This window comes from Trachinotus anak, unplaced genomic scaffold (assembly GCF_046630095.1).
Source record: "Trachinotus anak isolate AG129_WGS33_773 ecotype Australia unplaced genomic scaffold, CSIRO_AGI_Tana_v1 ptg000018l, whole genome shotgun sequence".
Classification (NCBI taxonomy): Eukaryota; Metazoa; Chordata; class Actinopteri; order Carangiformes; family Carangidae; genus Trachinotus; species Trachinotus anak.
The window spans coordinates 10,306,295-10,330,299 of NW_027273869.1; the positions used below are offsets into that span (position 1 = coordinate 10,306,295).

Here is a 24,005-nt window from a genome sequence, read left to right on the forward strand (position 1 = left end):
TTTTTGTGCAGAGCCTTTAATTATGTAAAGTGTTTCTTTGATTCCCATAGTTATTGATGAAGTAATGACACCCCGTATAAAATAAACTTATGCACAAAAAACTTACACCCAAATGACCTGTTTAGTTTCATTTTTGATGTTGTAACAGTGTTAGATGACCAACACTGGCCCCCTCTGCTGAGTTTGAAAACTGCAAATGATTGTGGCTCACGTCCAACGCTCACGTCTTTTCATGATTTCTAAGAGGGGAATGATGCACAGAGCTCCCACTCTGACACTAATATTATGTACTACAAACAGACGTAACGTCGTTATGTCCGTGACAGCAAATGTCATATTTAAGGGTGCTGTGGTATCATTAAACATCAAATACACCCCCAAAAAGCCTTAACTCTGCTTCTCAACTGTCTCAGTTTCATATCATATTGATGTAAAGGGGAACACAATGTTAAAAAGTGCTGAGGCAGTTTGAGGCCGCCAGTCTTACATACAACAGTGTTTTCAGTGATAAATAGTTTCACAGTTCACGTACAGTGACTTTGTAAGGTTAAAACGCTAAATGTTATACCTGCCATTGCTATACTTTTATGTATGACATTATTAGTTATAAGGATACATTAAAAGGATAAATTATCCAACCTGATAATGTATTAACAAAAGTAATAAAAGCCATAAGAGTTAATGATTTTTTTAGGCGTAAGATCCTTTATGATAAAAAGAAACGAAAACAAATGCGTTGGCTCTGTGGTATCTCCTCTTCACTGTTGAGTGACTCCTCTTCGTAAATATACACAATCTTTGGTCACAGCAGGTCCGCTGATTGGTTGACTGTACAATTTGGCCGAGTGGAACCGAACGTAATCGAAGGGGGACGCCGGAATTTAGGTGACGACATCTGGGGCCGCCCCTTCCCCCGCCCGGTTTTCTCCGCTCGTCCTTCCCCCCTGCCCAGCTACACTGCCAGGCAGGAGTCCCCAGCAGCACGGCGCGCAACACAACACACTGACAGCTGCGACTGATTCACAACCGAGGGGGGAAAGATGGAGCACAGAGACGCGGACTTCAACATACTGTTAGCGACCGATTCCTACAAGGTACCGTACGCATGGTGGCTCCAGATGGAGGGAGGCTGGGTGGAGGGGGGCGGCTGATGGATGAACATTGATAAAGTCAAGGTGGTTTCATCATCAGTCCCAAGGCCATCACACTGCTCTCTGTGGCCGGTCTCCGTCGGTTAACAGCAGGCCGAATAGGCTGGAGGGAGAGGAGGAGAGGGCTGGTACAGCAGAGACGGGGTACCAAGCATCCCTCTTTGAGATAGCTAACTTCAACCCAGGGCCGTAGGTTTTTACGGAGCCAGTTTTTTTACCGGCTCTGCCAGTCTCAGTTGTATCCAGCTAGCTGAATTAGCTAGCTTGCTAGCTCACAGAGAGCGCCGAAGGAGGGAAGGCGGACGAAGGGGAATGATATATTTAAAAAAAAGCTAACATTAGCCACCAGCTAGCAAGCGTTGTGCGGGCATAGCCCGGTGAACTGCACACGGGCAAAGTCTCATTCAAAAGCCCAGCCAGGTGTAGCGTTAGCCGGAGTGGAGCTAGCTGCTGTTGGTGGCAATGAATCACTTTCAAGAAATCAAAACCGAAAGCTACAAGGACCCGAATGCACTTAACTTACGTGACACAGCTAGGTTAGCGAACCCGCGTTGAATTCACACGCCCAGGGCCTTGAAACGATATTTAACAGTTGCAGGGGTCAAGTGTGTATCGAGGCTGGAGTCATGACGAATATATAACTGTGAAGCTCCGTTTAAAACATTAGCATCTGTGAACTCACTCAGCTTAGTTACAACAGAAAGCGGTGTAATCGTGGGTGCTCCCTCACAGTAATGTAGGAAAAACACTAGTAGTGGAAGCAGAGGTTGTATGTGCAGACATTATACGAATATATTTACTTCCTTGATGTTCAAGTACATTGCAGTGAACCTGCATCTTCTAATTCACTCTTTTTTTATTCCCAGAATATGAGCATATATGTCGGATCATCATCATGTTATACGCTATTACCTATTACAGCTAAGCTTTCGCCAAAATCTCCATATTTTTTTTTACAATTTTGAGTTTTATTTATTTATTTATTTATTTTTTTTTTTGTAGTAGCACATTACAGTTTTATCGGTTTTGCTTTGTATCCTGGATTTTAATTCCAAGTTGGAAGTTTGAATTTTACTTTCCAAGGCACAGTAACAGTTTTGTTTTTCATTCCTTGGAAGAAACAAAGTTTGGTTTCATTTTCATCTCCTTTCAGTTATATTTATAGTTTCATTTCCATCGTAGTAAGAATTTAAAGGTACAATCGAGGATGAGTTCAAAATGTATATGTTCTTGTGAAGATTTACTCAGACAGTTCAGACACTGCCCTCAGTGCTGATCTTGAGCAGTAATAATGTTAATATTATGACTGCTGGCTATAGGTGGTCATGAAGGGAGGTGGTTAAGGAAAAGGACCTTTACTCCTTCTGGATGTGTCCTGGGCTTCATAAAAAAAAGCCCTCTGTATGAGAGGTGCTGTTTTACAACTGAAGTGACATTGTTGGCGTTGTCTACCCTTAAGTTGTAACCTTGGTTACAATTTGGTAATATTGAAGCCTATTGTGTGTAATTCAAAAGATGTTCAGGATGTGGTTTTGGATGGATGTTTTTTTTTTTCTTTTTCTTTTTTTTCACTCCACTTGGCCACAGTGTCTTAAGTATTTAAGTTTACAATTCACTGTCACTATGTACAATAGGAATATAGTTGATAGCAGGTTTGAATTCCCCTTTATAGAAACTGGGATGGTCTTTGTCTTTATCCCTCAAAAATCACTTCCAAGAAAGACAGAATGCTCCATTCACAGAGGCAAACAGAAGATGGCTGCATTTGGTCCTGTTAGCTACCAGGTGTGTGTGTGTGTGTGTCTCTCCAATGTAAAGCAGAACATTGCTCAGAAAATGTATTTCTAGACAAGATAGTTAAAGGCTCAAGAGAAGCAACAGAGATCGGTTAAATGAGAGTAAAGACAAAATATTCAAGCTGACGCTGATCAAATATCCTGTTGTGTCTTTGCCAGGCGAAGTGCACCTGTGTTGCCATACCAGGCTGAAGTTACTGTCATTGTCTCTTTAAACAGCCACTTGAGCTACACAAAAGATAAACTTAACAGTAGGTCAACCTCTCAGATATGCAAGATCAGTTGACTTTACACCTGAGCTCTTACGAAGTTTACCAAATTCACAAATGTCACCATGTACTGTGTGTCGGGTTGGGCACTGTTGCTTCACTGAAATCAGCTTGTATGTTTGTTTTGTCCGTGTATGACTGCGTGATAACCTTTGTATAGAGAGATGGGAAAAAGAAAGCAAAGCAGTTGACTGACTCGCAGACCAACCAGAGGCACTTTGTTCACAGGACATGAAAACAAACTGCACTTGAATGCCTTTGTGTTTTGTCTGTTTGGATCAAAAAGAAAAGCTCAGCCCCAAAGCCAAGCTTGCCCATTGTCTGGAAACACACACACACACACACACACACACACACACACACACACACACACACACACACACCCGTGCAAACACATGCACAAGGTTATTGTTGGTGTGAGGAGTTGGATTTGAACACACTACAGGGAGGAGGTGTACAGTGTGTCATTGTTCACACAGATTTTTGCAGCAATACCACAACACAAGGATGTCGCCATATGACCCGATTTATGTAACATGACATTTTTCTGACCAGTAATCCAGATAGAATTACAGTAAGTCGGCGGGGGGGGGGGGGCAGGATTTCGGTGGGAAAAACATTTTCACAGGGCGGAAAAGCAACAGAGAGGGTTGAACTTGTGACATTTAGGTAATGGGATGGTCCCATCAAGCATTTTGCCACATGCTGGTGCATGTTTCCAATGTCGTCCTGCTTGGAAAGAGAAAAAACACCTGACAGTTTCCTGTCTAGTGGCCAAATTGGGATTTCTTTTTGTGTCCAAGCATGTCATTCTTCACATGAGGGCGTCCAGAGACACAGAAGTAAATCGTTTAAGGAAGGACAGAGAAAAAAATTGAATGTTTTAAATGGACAAACTAAGTGCTAGAAAAATACTGACCATACTGCTGAGTGTTTGTTGCCAACTCATTTTAGCCATTGTATTACATTTTGAATTAGCCGTCATTGTGGTTTTATTGTTCATAAAATAAGAGGAAAAAAAAACAAATTTTGACAGGGGATACTGCGTCAGCTCAGATCAGAGATTGAACTGAATATTAATAAGTGGAACCAGCTTCAGTTGTGGCAAAAGTCAAAGTTGTGTTGGGCTGATTAATCAGCTGACAAAAAGTTTTGTCTATCATTGCAGCTCTAAAGTTGTCAATGAAGGCGTTTCTAATTTCAAATTAATTTAAAGCAATATTGATTTTTGTGGCCATCTCGGGGCATCGGAACAAACTACAAACTCAACCTGTATTATCACCTCGTAAAGTTGTGATGGGAAATGAAAAAAACAAAACAAACAAAAAAAACAAACAGAAAAATTAGACATTGAGTAAACTCAGAGCAGCATTAGCAGTTTTGCAAGTCCACATGATAAATGTAAATCCAATATTCACTCTATTCCTTTTATATCTGTTTTGGTCTCCACCAACTCCTATGTTAGCCAATACTAGCTGCTAAATTTGTGTGTCAGTGCTAGTCATGTAGCGTTGAGCTGAGGGGGACTGTAGAGTCCGATAATAATTCGTCACTACGAGGAACTCCTTTCAGATTACACATAGTTATTTAACCCATTGTCAGTATAAAAATATTAATATGTGCAGCTTTAAGGTCTTGTCTTTGTTTGCAATTAAAATTATGTTCATACTCAACAATGGGAGGATTTTACACTTTGAAATATGCTGACCTAACTGATGACAACACGACAGACTACACATTGTATGATTTACACTTTACGAACTGAGAGTCTGTGGTGTCGACATTTGATAACAACTTATTCATATTCTTGAATGATTATGATGAGGTGTGGGTGGTGTGTCGAAACTGATGTTGAGTTTGTGTGTATAAATCGGCATGTGCGCCAGTGAGTGTGTACACACACGTGGCCCGGCCTAGTGTCATGTTGTATGTCTTGACTCTATTTTGAGTCATCGAAAGCTCAGAGGAAAGGACAGAGACAGGGGTCAAAGAAACTGAGTAGCTCATTGACATTTATCCCTTCTCCTCTCCTCTCTTCCCTTACACATAATGCCTGCTTTTCTAGGATGTGATCTATCCTTCAGGGCATTTTCATAGGTAAATGCACCTGTGGTTCCAACGTAACCTTGTGAGAAGTTGCCTCTTTTACCAAGGTTGTAGTCAAATGAATGACAGGTCTGTGACCTATAGTTAGCCTTGATTAATGTTTTGTATTTTCTGTAGTAAAATCTCTTCCTTTACTCTTGAGGGAGCTCTTTGATCACTTAATTTCACACTTAATTTTTCATTTTATATTGATAGCAAAAGCATATCAGCCTGAAAGTAAATGTCAGATTACGAAGTTTTACTAAGTGATCATCATCATCAACCTTATTTGTTGTACTTAAAGTGTTACCTAGTATAACGCAAGTGACAGCTACCTATGCTACTGATGCTATGACTTAGCATTTAAAATTGCCCTTAATTCTGTCTCGTGGCTTCATTTGCAGATTGCCTGCTCGCTTTAAGAATATTTGCCTTGCCCCAAACAAACAAACATGTCAGATGTTTGTCTGCTCCCTATTTCTTCCTAATGCCATGATAGATGAATTCAGTGGATACAAGTGGTGTTGTGATGAAGGTTAAATCCTCACATGTCTCACTGTACTCTCTGGAAATCCATGGACTCATTTGGGATCTAATGATGACCGGGTGGCTACAGCCAACACTGTATCTTGTCCTTTTTCGTGAGTTCTATCTTAGAGGTGTAGTCTCTCTCAAACAGTGTTATCTGTCCGTGTGTGTGAAACATGCCTGGGCATGTCTCAGACAGTTTGCTTGATTCTAAATGTCAGTGTATCTGGTATCAGTCAGTTGATAGTAGATTAGAAGTTCACTGCAAGCACGTACAAAACTGAAACTGGTATTTTCTGGATAATAACACAGTAGTAGAATAATAGAGGATGTGTTTCCGTGGAAAAAAGTCAGACATGCCTTGCCCCGATTGTGACATGTTAGTAGATATTATTTGATTTTAACACAAAAGATTGATTGATGGGTTCTTTGCTGAACTGGAAAAGTTTGGTTTGACATAATTACAGAGAAAGGATGGCATTGCTCCATAAACCCTCTGTTGCAACTAAGAATCCTTTGTTTCTGAGCATTGAAATTTGATTTGCTCCTAGAAAATGTTTTATTATTACCATTGCATCCCAAAAACTGTTCCGACATCACACAAAAATATGTTTTATTACATTTTCTGCAATTTAAAAAAAACAAACAAAAAAAACACTTGCAATATAATCTTAAGGCATTTCAACATTTATACAAGATGTTTCATTAGTTCCTATGACAGATGTGCCAATCTACTATTGTACAGTCATTGTGAAACTTGCAGTGAATAGCAAGTCCAGTTGGTCCTGTTTTTTCAATGCCAAGACATCACAAGACCTGGATGACTCAAAGGTACAGTTCAGCATGACTTATTATGCCCTCCAAAAAAAAACCTCGCTCAGGAAACAGACCAAACCTCTCGCCTCTGTTGATTTTTACCTCGTTAATGATTCGTGCATTTTTAAGTCTCCTGACCAGCTGCTCAGGAAGAGGGGACACACATTATGGATTTTCTCATTCATCATGGTGCTCTAAGTTGTGGGTGGCAGTGTGAGGCTTAGCCATGTAAAAGAGGACACTGATAGATCTTGTGAGTCTTCACACATCACCGGTATGTGTGTTGGTGAATTATGCAACATTATCTGCGGCTGGTTATTTATTGTAGAAACCCAGGCTAACTTTTCTAATCTCGTCGATATCATCTCTGTCTCTCCAGGTAACACATTACAAACAGTATCCCCCCAACACGAGTAAAGTGTATTCCTACTTCGAGTGCCGCGAGAAGAGGACAGATTCCACCAAAAGCAGAAAAGTCAAATATGACAAAACCGTCTTCTACGGCCTACAGTACATCCTCTACAAATACCTAAAAGGTAAGTCCTGACTCAGATTTAAAGGTCTATAGTAGAAAGTGAGACTTTGGGCTTTTGATTACAAAGCAGGCCTAGGTTCTCATATAAATAATGTGTCAAACCGCTCAATCCAGAGAGAAATGAAAGCCTGTCTTCAGAAATTGTGCCTTAAAACGAACCGTCGGGACTTCCATAGCTTTGTGATGTCATAATGAAACAGGCACTACACTCAGCTATGCCCCCTAGCATGGCACACTCAAATTTGGTTTCTTTGAGTGTTAACCTAAATATCTGCTGTATTTTTATTCATGATTTTGCATTTTGAAAGTCTCTATGAAGGTCTTTTATTAGTGTTTTGTCAGCCTCAGCTTTTAATCTCTTTGAGACTGTTCTTCTACCGAGCATTGGGTTACTTTTATCTTGCTGTTTTAAGTGTCCGATTTTATCAGTCGTTTTGTTTTACGAGTTACATTAGGACTAAAATCCAGCTTTTATTATGGCTGTGTGTGGACTGCAAACTTGTAAACTCAAAGCAAGCATTATAGCATTTTAGTCAGAATTTGACTTTCTGTTCAACTCATTTCAGCACTGACTGGCCATTGCCCTTTGAATTGAGTTTTACCAAGCTATAGTAGTAGACTATAATTCGTAACCTGTGGTTGGCCTGGCTGTGCGTCACCCACAACGTTCAGCCGATCAGAAGAGAGGCGCAAAGACCAATACAAAATGCCCTGTTCTTGCAAAAGAGAGCAGTGTAAAACTACCCTGAGATGGTTTTTGGTATTTAAAACCACAAATATATCTTCTGATAGTTATCAAAACTTCAAATAAAAAAAACAAAACAGAAAAGTGTAAAACATGGGAACTTTAAATTAAAAAGTCCAGTGTTTTGTATGGGGAATCACTTGAATAAAAATGTCCTTGAGTAGAACACTTGAAGGTCTGACCTCTAGCCCAGTAGGAGCTTCATTGGCTGCCAGACTGAATGACTTTGCGGGTTGTAGGTTTGACACCCACTGCCGCCGACTCTTTTGTGTAAATAAAAATGTGTTTCCAGCCAACTTAACAAACTAAATAGGGTAACATTCCTATGCTTGCATTACATAACCCAGACATAGACTTTTTTTCGTAACTTTTTCATTTTTGTCACCCTCATACTGTGCAAGGTGCACAGTACAACCACTGTGTATTTTACTGACGTTCAGTGAGTCTCAGTTTGCAGTTAGGGCTCATACCAAGAGAGTCTTAGCTGTAATGTACTAATGAGTGTAGGTGTAACACAACAAGCTTTGTGGAGCCTTTTGTGATACTTTGGGCCCTGTGGGAAAAATGTATCTTTTTTTCTCTCTCCCCTCTCCAGAGCAAGGTCAGAGCACAGCGTCAGCCGCAGAACAGCAGGCATGGACCTACTCAAAATTCAGTGCATTGCTCAAGGGCACTTCAGCAGGGCAGGTGCTAGCAATTGTGGCCCACAGCAACAGTCCTTTTGCTCACTTAAAAAACAACAAGGTCACAATGTGCTTCACATTAATTAGGCTGTACAGAGTGTAACACAAAGCCAGCAGGTTACAAAGAAAAACGTAAGTGAGACTGAAATGAGACCGAGTATAATGCATACAGTATACTGATTAACTCAAGTTAGCAAAGGTGGATGTTAAAGTTAGTTAGTGTGATCCTGAAGGGCATGAGAGAGAGCAAGAGAGACAGAAAGAGACAGAAAGAGTCAAAAGAAAGAAAGAAAGAAAGAAAGAATGCATCTCGCTCCTGTCTCCTAAGAGGATTTCATGGTGCGGTAGCAGAGGTGCGGGGGAGAACGGAGAGCCAGGGATAACAGAGGGGTAGAAGACAAAAGCACAGCTGCTCTTTCACCGTCGGAGTGAGAAAGGCCAGCTGTCTGCGCAGAGCGTCCCTCTGAGCTCAGTGATTAGGCCAATCATTAGAGATGCATCCTCGATCCTGAGATTTACAAAACCAAAACTGCACATCATGATTCTTCTAGACTGAGTCAGACAGTGAATTTTAATCCTTTCTAACTAGTAGTGCAGCAGTAGTGCACATGACTGACATTTTCTTGAATAGAGGAAGTATCATAGTGAAAGTAAAACCACCCTACTGGGAGTGTTAACGGGACAGTCTTGCAGGGAAAGATTGAATAGTTTTCCATTCAGTCTCTAGCTCCCTGAGCTCACAGGTAGTCACGCCTTTTTGAGAGCAATGATTTAGGAAACAGGTTGATAAGTGTAAAAAAAAAAAAAAAAACATCTTTTCCTATCAAAGTTGTTTAGAAGAAAACTAGCAAAAGGAATACTTCAGCATATTTGGAAATGTGAATATGTAAATATGAAGCTGGAGCCAGGAGGTTAGCTTAGCTTAGGACAAAGACTGGAAACAATGGGAAACTACTAGCCTCTGTCCAAGGGAGAAAAAAAACACCCTCCAGTGTCTCTTACAGTTGTACATATTTTCCCTCTTGTGGCTTGTTGTGCGCAACAGTTTCCATGGTATACAAACTTGCCAAACTTGAAATGAAACAACAAGGCCGGTTTGTGTGTGTGTGTGTGTGTGTGTGTGTGTGTGTGTGTGTGTGTGTGTTTGTTGATGTGGATGTTTGTTTTTGGACAAAGACACCTTGTCAGCATGCACGGGATGCCTCTAATTTAATTACAGCAGTGGACAGTAGAGTCACATTCCTGTGCCTCCTCTCTGTCAGTATGTGTTTCTCCAACATCTATCTGTACCTTCATCTTCCTCTGCTTTCTTTCCCTTCCCTTTTCTCCATCATTCCCCAACTCCTCCTCCTCCTCCTCCTCCTCCATCTCCTTCCTCTTCTGCAGGAAAGGTTGTGACTCTAGAGAAGATCCAGGAGGCAAAGGAGGTATACAGAGAACACTTCCAGGATGACGTTTTCAACGAGAAAGGCTGGACTTACATTTTGGAGGTAAGAGGCTCTGCAGTTGTACAAAAGTGTTTTTTATAAACATCTCTGTGTAGATTCCATAAGGGTTACAGAGACTATTCTCAAGCACTGTTTATTGAGAAGAAAGCTGTAAGTTGGAGTTAGGAATGGAGGTGTACATATACACAGGTGCCAGTAGGAGCTAATGTTTGCACATGAAACGTTATGAAAGTGTCTCCATTGTCAGAGACGCTAGAGTCCAGTCTCAGGCATGCACACACAGAATGAGGACATACAGTGTTTTTCCTGATAAATACACATAATGTACATGTATAATGTAGAGCAAGCTTCCAATCTGATTACTGGTAGATTGAATTAGTTTCTAGATTAGGTTTAAGGTGTTGGTAGCAGTTTTTGATCATAAAAACTCGCTGTCATAAGGGCCACATTCTGCAGTCGCAAAGTGGGGCCAAAAATAAACAAGAGTGTCTACATTTTCAGAGGCGACTTGGTGGTTAAAAGCCTCTTCTTATTAAAAGAAAAATTCCTGATGTGGAATGAAAGACTGCACGCTACAATAATAAAAATCTGAACCAGATTTGGTGCTATGATTTTCCATCGGAGGAGTGACGGGCTTAACTAGTGGAATTGTTAAGATACAAGTCAGATTCATCAACTAGAAATGAATCAGTAAGTTTATGCATCTAAGAAAGTGTGAACTCTATGTTTCTGATTATTGAGAGGAACTGTTTCAGCACCTTGGAGAGAGCACAGCACTGTGTACTGACAAAGGATTTTCTCAAGTGAGGTGAAGTGTTAATAAACCCTTATTTATACTCAGTCTTCTCCTTGTCATCTCTTACCACATTTCTTAATCAGCTCTCAATCTGTCAACCTTTTTTTTTTTTTTTTTTTTTTAAATCACTCAGCCTTTCATGTTGATAATCTATAAACCAGCACACATGAGACCTACATCAAGCATACAAATGTTGCTCAGCTTTGGAGGCGGCATGTATTATGGTATGAACTAAGATCTCCTACTTGGAGATTCCGCTTCTTTCATCCAATGCACACTTTCTTTTCTTCAATGTGAAATACAACACAGGATTTGGAAATTTTGAAGTGCAGGAGCTGTCATGTGTATATTTAGCAGAATCTCACTGCCTTTCCACATAGCACCAGGTGTGAAGCACACGTCTGAAGGTCGACTCTCACCAGAAACTGCATTGCTGACAAATGCATGTCACTTTTGCATCCTTTTCCAAGTCTGTTCAATAGAAATAAAAAAGCTGACACTCTGTACAAGCCACAGAGAGAAAGCTGTGACAGTCTAAACCTGATTGTAATTCTGATATGTGTGCACCCCTGTCTTTGTGTTTACAGAAATACAATGGACACCTGCCCATTGAAATCAAGGCAGTGCCAGAGGGGAGTGTCATTCCTCGAGGCAATGTTTTGTTCACAGTGGAGAGCACAGACCCCGAATGCTACTGGCTCACCAACTGGGTGGAGGTAGGTTGGTTTTGTTTGTCCTCTGGGCCCGAAATGATACAGGTCAGGCCAAAACATGGTGTGCTTGCACTGTGGGAAATTAGGATCCCGTGTTCTTTGGATCTTGACCCATACTACAAACTAAAAGTCAGCCTCTGCTGCTTTGATTTTGATTATTGTTATTTTTATGTCTCTTGTGAGTCTCCCAACTTTATACAAGTGCAGGTTTAAATTGTTGAATTTTTCTTTTAATGTCATCGGCCTCCAGTTTTGGATTAGCTTCATCATTTCAAAAATGGTTGTAAATTTCTTACCTCTATACCCTCATATAACAGGTAAAATTTAAACTGCTATTCATATAGCAACTATAGCAACACTGCTGAGTTTATCATTAGGATTTAATGGTTAGCTTTGTTCAATTATTGATTAAAGGCAAAAGCTAATAGCAGCATTTATGTCCTTTTTATGACATTGGAGAGTTAATAGTTTTATAAAAAGCCATAAACCATGGAGCTTGGCAGCAGGCCAAACAACACTCCTTATCTCTAAGCTCTTCCTGAAGTCCAATGAATTACAGTGCTGTCATGCCTTATTGCTTGATCGCTGGTTAGAGACGTGCTGTCACTGCGGCAAAGTTATTCATACAGGTTGTCTGAAAAGTATAAGATCAGAGAGTCAGCTGTTGGCGTGGTGTTCTTGTAGTCGACAAAATAATTTAAGTCCTAAATCAACCCCTTGCTCTCACCAATGTTCTGTTCCCTGAGGCATCACACCTCTGAAATTATTCTAGACGCAGTGAAGAATGTTTGTCGGCTTTATTCACTTTGCTTCAATCAATCAATCAATCAATCAGTCGGTCAGTCATGTTTATGGTCTGCAATCTGGATGAATTGTTCCTTTAAGAAATACTTCAACATTTTGGGAAATGGTTGCCCAGCAACTGCTCACAGAGAATCATTGTTTTAATACTTAGGTTTTTCTATGAATTAAACAAACCTTACATAATGTGTTAAACAGGGAGCATTTGAGGTGCTGCGTTCCCCTGTTTCCAGGTTTTGTGCTAAGCTAAGATAAGCTCAGCTAACCAGCTGCTGGCTTCACTTTTGTATTTACAGTCAGATCAGGGGGGTTCTTAATGTTCCCATCTAACTCTTGCAAACAACACCAAACTGTATCTTGAATTCTCACAGTCATACTGTATCAGGTGACATCAGTGAATACAAACACTGTCATGTCAATGCACACAGACATAAAGGTAAAGTAGATTTTTTTATAAGCAGTGTTCAGTTTGAACTCCAGACTCTTCAGTGTATTTGTGACACAGAGCTAATACCCAGTGTGGCTCCTCCCTGAGATCAGAAACATCTCATGAACTTAATGCTGCATGAACAGACTGTCTGCAATGACTCGGCAGAACTAAATTCACTTACCATGTGCAGTAAGTGCTCTCTCTCTCTCTCTCTCTCTCTCTCTCTCTCTCTCTCTCTCTCTCCCTCCCTCTACGCTTTCTTTGCTTCCATCCATTTATACAGACAAAAGCTTTTTATATGATGTACTATGGGACACTTGTGAAAGTCTTGAAGACACATTTTTAAGTGATTGCTGAAGGTCCCTGACTTTTGTCCCCATTTGAATCAATTATTTGATTGACCCACACCCACCTACAATGACAAATGCACCAGTAAAATGAAGGGCAGCCTGGACATAGGTCACCCACAGCCAAGAGCACTGTGACAGCACACATACACACCCACTTAGTCAGTCTCCACAGCTGATATAAATACATCCATGAATACACACACACACAGAGTCATTCTTCATGGCTGATGTAAAATTAGCCGTAGCGTTCAGGCTGGTGTCCTTGGGTTGCGTCATTAGGTCAAACCCTGTTTCTCTTTCTCTCCTGCTCTGCCTTTCACTTTCTGTCATCTTCTTCTCTCTGTCACATCATGTCCTCCTGTTTTCTGCATCTTTGTCTTTGTCTTCTTTTTTTTTTGCTTTCTGTTCACCCAGCGTTTCTCATTCTTATCCTTCTCTGTCCTTCCTTATCTCCCTCCATTTTGTTCTGGGACGTTGACCGAGAAGTTATGCAGGCACGCGTGTGTGTGTGTGTGTATGTGTGTCTGCGGGCATTCCTCCTGAGTGTTGTTTTAACTGTCCTTCCTTCCTCATTTTACCATTAGAGACATTATCCCTCCGACACTCTTATACAATGATCACATATTGCGCTTTAAATTATATAAATGCCACGACCATTTTAATTTTAAGTCAGTATTTAAGTGAACACAAAAACACAATTCATGCTTTATAATTGCAAGTCATCAGTCATGTTTGTGTACTTTCAATCGTACTATCGCATAATATATATATATATATATATATATAACATGTCAAATGTTATATATAGATTCCTCACAGAAAGGTCGTGACCTTTTGTGGCACACTGGCCTTGCTCTGACAGTCACATGAGTCCATGTTATGGTTTAGATTATGATTCATCTGAGGAAGCATGTGACTTGTTCAGGGTTATAGGGTGAAAACACACACTGCATAGTATTAGTAGACTAAGTCAGTGGTGTGAATTCCCGAGGGAGGAGGAATCATGGCGGGACATCCTGGTATTCAGGATTTTTGTCACACTTGATCTCTGTAAATGAGGTGTCACACACGTGGACTTAGCTATGATTCCTGTTATACACACACAGTTTCGTCTGGGTCATAAAATGTTAAAAACACAGTGCAATTCCATAATAATATCAGCTTTATGTGATAGTATGACTCAGTAGTCACTGAATTAGATTTCTTTTTCTCTCTTTATCTGTTGTACGCTGCAGATTCTAGAGAGTGTGTATTTATAAAGTTTCCCAGGTGGTGGTGAGTACAGATAAGCCACTTGTTTTCATATTGAAATCTGTGATTCTGATCCGGAGTTGACATGCGGCATCGAGGAGTGTACTTTTCCCAGAGTTTGTCTTGTGTGAACGAGCAGCCTCTTTGATCCCTCTGAGCCTGTTAGTTTTGGATATTAGTACCAGTTGAATACTGGGAAAGCGGGATGGTTGGATCAGACATTCACTGGTCTATCCAGTACTGAAAAGAGATCTCCACACTTTTTGTTTTGTCTTTTTTTCTTTTAAGACTTCACAGGCTTTGAAAACAAACAGTTTTTTGAGCTGAAAGATTTTTTTTTTTTTTAATTTTTATACTGAAATTATCAGAGTGAGAGACAGGAAGGTTAGCAGAGAGAGGGAGGGGATGACACGCAGCAAAGGGTCCAGGCTGGATTCGAACTCGTGTCACTGTAATAAGGACTCAGCCTTAATGGTACTCGCTTTACCAGCTGAGCTACTGGGCGCCCTGAGAGATCATTTTAATCATATGTCTAGGTGGGAAATTAGAGGAAGCTTTGCAGTTAAACATTCTGACACCCTGAAATGAAAGTAAAGACTGAGTGAACTGGACTCTACTCTGTTTCTTTCTGTCTCCTTCCATCAGACCATCCTGGTTCAGATCTGGTACCCCATCACCGTGGCGACCAACTCCAGAGAGCAGAAGAAGATCCTCGCCAAGTACCTCTTAGAGACTTCTGGGAACTTGGAGGGACTAGAGTACAAACTCCATGACTTTGGTTACCGGGGTGTCTCATCACAAGAGGTATATTTACAAATACTTATATATATTCAATATAGTTTTCTTATTCTTCCAACACTAGAAAGTTTTCTTTTTAAGCAAACCAACAAATGCATTTAAAACAAAATGACTTTAGAAATTATAGTCTGGCAGAACAATCTGAAGTCAAAGTCCACTTACTAGCTCTCTCCTGAGCTTTCAACAGTATGAAACAGTCTTAATCAGAAAATTGACCTTGAAAATAGTAGTTTTGCAAAACATTTCCAACTCATGGTTTTTGTTTGAAATAAACCATGGTCAGTCTTTTAATATAATGTGCAAAATAAATTAAAAAAAAAATACAGGATGTAAAACATATAAAGGGAGATCTTTGCTATTTATTTCCTGTAACCCCTCCCCCACCTGTTTGCAGACTGCAGGCATCGGGGCCTCCGCCCATCTGGTCAACTTCAAGGGCACAGACACGGTTGCAGGCATCGGAGTCATTAAAAAGTACTACGGCACCAAGGACCCTGTGCCAGGCTTCTCAGTGCCTGCTGCAGAACACAGGTAGACACACACTTACTCACTTTTCTCAAGGTTTCATTTATTTAATGTAGCTTATTGAAGCTGAGAGACAGATTATCTCCCTGTGTGGCTTTCCATAGCCATAAAGTATTTCTGGGCTTTCACAGCAGATGTGGAGACACCGTTTTCGGTGTGATGTAGGGCAGTAGTTCACCACCCACTTTAATTATTACACCAGTCTTGTAAGACATCCAAGTAAAGATGGGTGTCTGCTACAGTGCTCATCACTCCTCTTAAGGGATATAGAAGGTTTGCAGAAACTTTAAGTGTAACATTTAGCCCCTTGAGGTTGCTGAATTCCTGTGCACAGCGGTAATTATGAGCACAGGCCTTGTATTCACATATTCCCAGAAAGTACCAGGGGCACAGTAGGCAACTCTCGGTTCTACTCATCTCCAATTGCCTCTGGTGAGGTAGTCCACGTTGTGGCTAAGAGCCAAATCTGAGAGTAAACTTTTTCATCCACAAGCCAAATTGATTTTCAAAATAGAAAACTTGCTCCAAATAATGGTTGGTTATCTGCCAAAGCCGTTGATGGAGGGATTTTATCTGAGCCTGAGTGAAAATGTCCCCGGCACTTGGCTGAGATTGGTGTTAATTTGCTAGTCTGATAAGAGCTTGGTCGCCCTCACACTCGTTATCTGGTCCATCTATCTCAGTTTGTGAATGGGGCTGTGATTGGCTGGAGTTGAGGGTTTTGATTGGCTTCCACCCTGACGCACATATCCCTCACATGTTCCTGGTGTTGTTTCATGGCAGTGATCCATTTATCCTGCTCACACACACTCACCCTCTCTCCCTTTCTATTTTGTTCTGATGCACACACAGTTGCCTCTTCCTCACCACCAGGGCAGTTTCTGCTGCTCCAGTGCACCCTTCTTCTCCGCTCCAGTGCATTATGGGATGGTGGCAGTAGTTGTCATAGTAACCGTTATGTAATAGCCCCGTCATAAAATCTGTTTGGTTTCCACCTCAGAGGGAGGAGTCGCAGTGAAATTCCACTTTGATTTTGATGTAGAAGCACAGGAAAGGGAGGGGTGATTTTAGAGAAGAAGTGTGTCACCTTCAGAGCTCTTTTGTGCAAAACTTTGAGTCACTTCAAATGTTTGCTGTAAATTTTAAATGTAACAGAAATATGTTATGAAGAAAAATCAAAACTTGTACAAATAGATGCACAGAAATGTCAAATTGTCAAATCATATTTAAACATATACCATCTGTCTGAGTTTTACAGTCTGAGGCTGACAGGGACTATTTCTTTGGTGCAAAGTATTCCCAATGAAGCCAGGTGACTTGATTTTATTGGGACAGTGTCCCATGACAACAGCACATAACACTGAAACTTTGACCTGACAGTTGAGTGCAGATGCCCATATTATACTCACACCCAGAGAACCTGCACCTTTTCATCTTTTATCTCACAGCACAAACACCACCCTGCTTGGCTGCAGGTAACAGTAACAATTAGAGAGACCTATTCAGACGCATAAAACACAACACCACTTGTCAGTATATGATGCACCTCCATGATTTATGAGGCCTGCATTCGCCTTAATCCCCTTTATCATGCATCAACCAGCAAACAGTCTTAAAAACTACACAGCAGGAGTAAAAATAATATGTCCTTGCCCCAGTATCAGTGGATTAAGCAATTAACTAATCTTTTCATCCCTCTCTTCAGAACTCTTTACCCATTATTTACAGGTGATCAGCTTTTAAATCACATATTATTTACATGTGATTTCTTTGCTCTAATACCTTACTTAATGACAATTAAGCATCTTGTTTTCAAATTGGTTCAAGCAAAGCTAAAGAAATACAATTTGGCAATCATGTCTGGGTTTATCTAGGTCTAAAACCTGGAGTGCACTGCCCTCTTCTGGACAAACTGTGGCTCTATCATTTGATGACTGTCTTTTGACTGTATTATGAAGGAACATCTTACTTTGAACTCACCTCTCCTCTTTTTCAGTTTGTCTTCTGCTTCTATAGTCTTTCTTCCCAACAGATATCGTTCCTGCTTCTTTTCCTCTTTCTACCTCACTTTTTTGACTTTGTTATTTTGTTGTACTTGTGTTTCCACTCCATCACTCCTGTTTATTGTTGCTCTTAACTCATCCCTTCTGTATTTTGAATGAATGATGGGAAGGGGTTTCCTCCTGTGTACTAGTTTATTTTTTTATCAAAAGGTACAGCGCTCAAACCAGTCACAGATTGTCTACAATATCTTGTAGTTTTGGTCATGTGAAGAGAAATGATCATAGAGCAAAAAATATGAATTTCTCTGCCGTTCTCTCTGCAGTACCATCACAGCGTGGGGGAAGGACCATGAAAAAGATGCCTTTGAGCACATTATTAACCAGTTTCCCAGCGTGCCCGTATCCATAGTCAGCGACAGCTACGACATCTACAATGCCTGTGAGAAGATCTGGGGAGAAGACCTACGGGCGCTGATAGAGAAGCGCAGTGCAGATGCTCCGCTGGTTGTCCGACCTGACTCAGGAAACCCACTCGATACAGTTTTGAAGGTGAGCTAAAGTGGCCAGCTTTTCTTTTCACTAGCATCTTCAAACAAGACCAGGAAACTACCCCTCCCCTCTCTGTAACACCTTCATATTCCTTTCTTCCTGTACTTCTGTCAGGTTTTGGAGATCCTGGGTAAGAAGTTTACTCCAGAGGAGAACTCCAAAGGTTTCAAGGTTCTGCCTCCTTACATCAGAGTCATACAAGGAGACGGAGTTGATATCAACACACTGCAAGAGGTAAAACAATTGGTTACATCTGTCACCACATGTATACATACAATATGTCAACAACAAGTTTTGACTGTGTGTATTTTTCCCACAGATTGTGGAGGGTATGAAGCAACACAGATGGTCCATTGAGAACATTGCCTTCGGCTCTGGAGGGGCACTGCTGCAGAAACTGACCAGAGATCTGCTCAACTGTTCCTTCAAATGCAGCTATGTGGTCACTAATGGACTCGGGGTGAGGACTGGCACACTTAAACTGAGATCTTTTTTTTTTTTTTTATGCAGCTATTAAGTTTTGATGACCATTTTGTAACAGTGTGGTGTTTAAATAGGACACAAAAATGATCAACAACGGTGGTAATGTAACAGTTTGCAAGTGGGTGTTGAGCGTTGTATGTTTTTGTCCAACACATGATTTTCAATGTGCATTTTGCTTGTTTTAGGGATCTATTTTTAGGCGAGACACAAAAATAAGTACAAAACTTGGCTTTAAATTTTGTATGACTTTCTGTTTTTTGTCAGCGTAGCACACTGTGTAATAGACCGTGATTTGAAATTCCCTCGATGTTTAAATGTGATTTGTTTTCTGTGTTGTGAGAAAAGGTGAACGTGTTCAAGGATCCAGTGGCAGACCCCAACAAGAGGTCAAAGAAAGGTCGCCTGTCTCTGCACCGGACGCAGAGCGGAGACTTTGTCACCCTGGAGGAGGGCAAGGGCGACCTGGAGGAGTATGGCGTGGTGAGTTCATTAGCCCGGCGGGCGCTTTAATACACATAAATACTTTTGAGTCCAGCACAAGGGAATTAGCTCTAACCAACACTGACCCGCCTGTTCTCTCACCTTCACCTTTACTCTGCCCCCCACTTTCCTCCTTATTTACTTCTTTTTCCAACTTGTTTTTCTGTTCACCTCCAGGACCTGTTGCACACAGTCTTTCAGAACGGGAAGATTGTGAAGACGTACACATTTGATGAAGTCAGAGACAATGCTAAGCTCAAAGAGAGTGAGCTTGAAGAGTTGCTGCACTGAGCACAGCACTAAGCCCCCACCCCACCTCCCTAAACCCAAAAAAAAAACCCATACCCCCCTCAACCCCTTCACCTTTTGGCCTCCGACGTCACCCCAGAAAATGGAGGTAGCGTGCACTGCTTATAGACCCCCCCCCCCCCGAAGCCTAAGAAGCCCCTGAAACGTTCCTAAAAACCTGAAACTCCCTGAGAATTCGCAGAACTTCACCCTCAGTTCCAAAATGCTGTTGGTTGGTTCTCCAATGGAGGGGGAACTGGTTTGGAAAAGGCGTACACCTCTGATCAACAGCAAATGCCCCGTGAGTGTGAGGGGGAAAAAAGAGAGAGAGAAGAAAATGTGTAAGAGGTACAGTGAGTGACAGGAATAGCAGACGTGTAGAGGGAGCAAAGTTGCGACTATGATGATGAACTGTGACTTCACATCCCCATGCTACCCCACCCCCACCCCACCCCCTACCAATTGAACGTAAAGATGTTGCACTGATAGGCTTTAGTATGGCAACGTAAAGATGATGAGCAGCTGCTGATAGGGCAACGTGTCAGCGACACAAAAGCCAGTGAGATATGATTGTAAGGTTTCGAATGAGCTCCTGGCGGCTGCATGAGGAGTGAACACATGGTGAGTCAAAAGCGAAGCGAGAACGGTCATGACTGAAAGAGAAATACGAAGCCACACTCACACCAATGATGGTGCCCCGTGTATTGTGTACAGAAGTGTTTGGAAAAAAAAAAAAAAACATGTCTGAATCTACTTAGCTTTGTCTTTTATGTGAAGGAAGCAAAGGATGATCATGGTATATAGCACTGCACCTTTAACACTGATCGACAACAGCTAATGTCTTGCTACGACATGATAACAGAGGATACTTACTGTCATTATGGATGAAGGAATTCATTTTCCCCACTTTTCTTGCTTTTAATCAGTAGTTGTGGCCAAAGGTATAAAGGCCAACATCTATCAAGTACTATATGAGTATTTTGTACTCTTACTCTGCTAAATAAAATGTTATTGGTGCATTTCTGAAGGTATATAAATGATCATCTACTGCCCACAGTGTATTCACATCATGAAGGCTCAATCAAATCTAATCATACTTAAAAAAAAAAAAAAAAGAAAATCTCAAATGCTGTTCATGCAAGGAAGATTTATCCAATCCAAGTGATGTTTTAATGTTTTTTGAATTCCAGATATAGATTTGTCTACACATGTGTAACCACTGGACTAAATTGCCTCAGAATTTGTGAAAATAGTGAATGAAAAAAATTAAGAAAAGAACACTTTCCGTCAATAATTTCAGTGCTGACAGAGTCCTGCAGAGGCCCTAAATCTTTACAAAACTAAGCAGACAAGATTAGATTTTCCTAATGGGCTAGAAAGAGTGAAATGTTTTGGATTGGATCTTCATGATGCTCTTGATGAATGCTCTTGAAATCAGTCTTTGCTGTATTAAAAAAAAAAAAAAAAAGAAATACATTGCAGAAATTGTCTTCACTGGAATGAAGATAATTTATCTATGTGTTGATGAAAGATTACATATGTGGCTCCTGGGGTGAAATGTATGTTAAATGTTCTGATGTGTGTGTGTGTTTGAATCTGTGTGTGTGTGTGTGTGTGTGAGTGTGAGTGTGTGAGTGAGTGTGTGTGTGTGTGTGTGTGTGTGTGTACTTTCTTCCTTTAAAGGATTGTGTAGTATTCCTTTATGCAAATGTCCTTGTTGATTGGGGGAATAGAGAACACTCTTCCTTTTTACTTTGCTGGCCTTTTATTCTGAAAGGAAACACAGCAGTGTGACAAACAGGTGATGATACACTATTGAGTGTGTGTGGTTTTTTTTTTTTTTTTTTTTTCCTTTGGGCAATGTAAAACCAACCACGAGGCAGAAAAGTGAGACTCAGGATCAGACATGTTTTCTGACAGCAATATGCACCAGCCATGCTTTGGCAGCTGGTGGAGCACAGTTGCTGATGAGCAAAACGTTGCCCTTAATATCACTGCCTTAACTATATGAAAAACGGAAACAGAGGATTCATTGCCCGGGTATGAATGGAATCGCCTTTTGGGGTGAATTATCTTCCCATTCAGGGCGTCACAGCTGAGTCTCACTCCTGTTAACAGGTCACAATGCTGAGTCGGCCTTTCTCAGAGTGAAGGGGTTTTTCTGTTGCAGAGCTTGAAGGGATTTAAGCAGAGCAAGGGGCAGGTGACATCACAAGAAGTCAATGTTTTCTTTAAGGCCTAGGGAAACATATTTTGGTGGGAATGTTCAGGCCGTACAGCAGGCGCAGTATTCCTCCTATCTGACTTTGGTCAAATAAAAAGGCAGCCAGTAACGCAAGTCCACTTTGGCGATCCCTTGATTCTTCATCTAGCGTCACCATCAGGTCAAAATTACACTTTGTCCAAGACTTTGGTTTATGACCAAATACCTGCAAAACTGATGACATTCTCATCTTCCTTGGCTGTACTTTTGTTTAGTGCTAATTAGCGAATGTTAGCATGCTAACATGCTAAAATTGCTAAGCACCAGCACGTCTTAAAGTACACCCCTACACAGTGGCCGGAGACTGTCCTTTTAAAACTCCAAGTGAAAGTTTATTGTGTGTCTGCACACTCTTCCTCCCGCTGCTTCACATTCATAGCTTCACACATTCTCACCTGGGAGCTGCCCTCTGCCACCACAGCCCACTAAGTGTTCACTGAGCAGCTTCACCGCAGCTATTAGAGCCTCAGCGACCTTACTCACTTTCCCCATGGACTCTAAAAGTCACAGAAAGCGAGCAGGCTTAGTTTAGACCTAGAAGAAACCTGTGATGTCACTGACTCCCATCTCTTCCTGCTGGCTCTAACCAACCTGCTCAAACTTCGACAAGCTGGCAAACACCACAGCTGGTCGCGTGCTGAAACCATGTCACACTATTCTCTTTTTATTTCTCTTCTGTTTCTGTCACGACTGATATCTGTCAATCATTTGTTGTCCAGTTGTTCTGGTGAAACAACACAGTTGTCTTCTTTTCTTTTCCAATTATGGGGTGCATTTTAGTAAAATTTTAATTTTACTATTTTGATACTGTCTCGGTTCTTACCTCAGAGAAATTTTATTTTGTATGACAAAGGAGAAAAAAAATGCCAGAAATATTGCAGTTAATATCCTTATTCACGAACAATGCGGCCATACTGCCTTCTCACTTGTACATACAGCACCTAGTTTGGCTGGAAGCAGAGAGGGCAGGTTAGGGAGACGACCACACCGGATAATATTATTATTATTTTTGTCAGAACGACCATTTTTGTACCAACAGAAGATTATCCAAAACTGCTTGACTGAACTGGCAGTGTGACTGTTTTTTGGGGTTTTTTTTTTTGTGACTGTCAAGCTTTCAGCTTCTGTTTGTATATGTGTGTTTGTGTGTGTGTGTGTGTGTGTGTGTGTGTGTGAGAGTGTGTGTGCAGTCCAGTGTGAATGCCCTGTGTGTAATGGATGAAAAAATGTTTGTGAATACATTTTTTTTTTCTTTATGTTGTTGTTGTTGTTGTTTTACTTGTATGTATATGTTGGTTGTCCCAAATTCTCTCCCGACACAACTGATATTTTAACATAACTTGCTATATTGTCAAGAATACACTGATTAAAGATGCCACCCTGTCAGTTTGAAATGCTTGATTTATTACGCCTACTTTTGTATACTCTTATATACTCTTGTTCAGTATTGCCCTTTTCAGTTCATATGTCATATCATACTAATATTGGGTTCTTGCAGTTAAACATCTTTCATGGAGATCAGGTTTTTGAAAACAAAAAAAAAAAACTATACAAACACTGTTTATTTTACGGGTCTGTAATTTCCTAATCATTCCCTCAGAAGATCTGCTCCATTTAAACCCTCGTAAAGTCTTGATTTATTAAATTTCATTTGTCACATCCCATGAATTGGATGCTTGTCTGTAGAAACATTTCACGTTTTTGCATGTTAAGCTGACCTGCTGTGCGCTGACTCGGAGACTCTCCAGATTAAACTGCCAGTGAACTGAAATGAAATTAATTGGAAGTGCACTGATTTAAACCTGATTAGTACCAAATCAATATGCTATATTCCAGGAAACGTCTTTCAAATGATTTGTAATTATTCTGAAATTATGAACGCAGAAAAAAAAACGTTAAACATTTAGTATCTCCCCGGTTTTTTGCTGATCACCTGCAGGAAATATCTAAAAGCTCTTCGAAAGCCTGTTGAGAAAATGCAGGCTGTGATAGTTTGACGAAAGCGCACCTCTCGTCTTCCTTTGGTGTACCGTCACCATATTTCCGTTGCATTTCTGTCTGTGAGTGTGAATGCTTTAACCTCTCACCTTGCTGCTGCTGTTGTGTACTCCGGGGTGTGTCAGTGCACGGTGACATCACCGTTGGCGGTCACCGTGGTCGGAGGTGCAACGGACTTGAAACTGTCACCTACAGAGGGAGGAAATACTTTTATCAACGGA

At 40.9% G+C, this 24,005-nt stretch overlaps 1 protein-coding gene across 1 annotated transcript; it reads left to right on the forward strand.

The window, feature by feature from the left end:
- The first annotated feature begins 938 nt into the window (after window positions 1-938).
- nampt1 (nicotinamide phosphoribosyltransferase 1) lies at window positions 939-23,180 on the forward strand. Its single transcript, XM_071502910.1, has 11 exons — window positions 939-1,094; window positions 7,025-7,181; window positions 9,995-10,098; window positions 11,440-11,568; window positions 15,043-15,201; window positions 15,590-15,726; window positions 18,047-18,272; window positions 18,387-18,506; window positions 18,592-18,732; window positions 19,101-19,235; window positions 19,413-23,180. The coding sequence occupies exons 1-11, from the start codon at window positions 1,041-1,043 to the stop codon at window positions 19,524-19,526; spliced, it is 1,476 nt and encodes a 491-aa protein (XP_071359011.1). The 5' UTR covers window positions 939-1,040; the 3' UTR covers window positions 19,527-23,180.
- The last annotated feature ends 825 nt before the right edge of the window (window positions 23,181-24,005 follow it).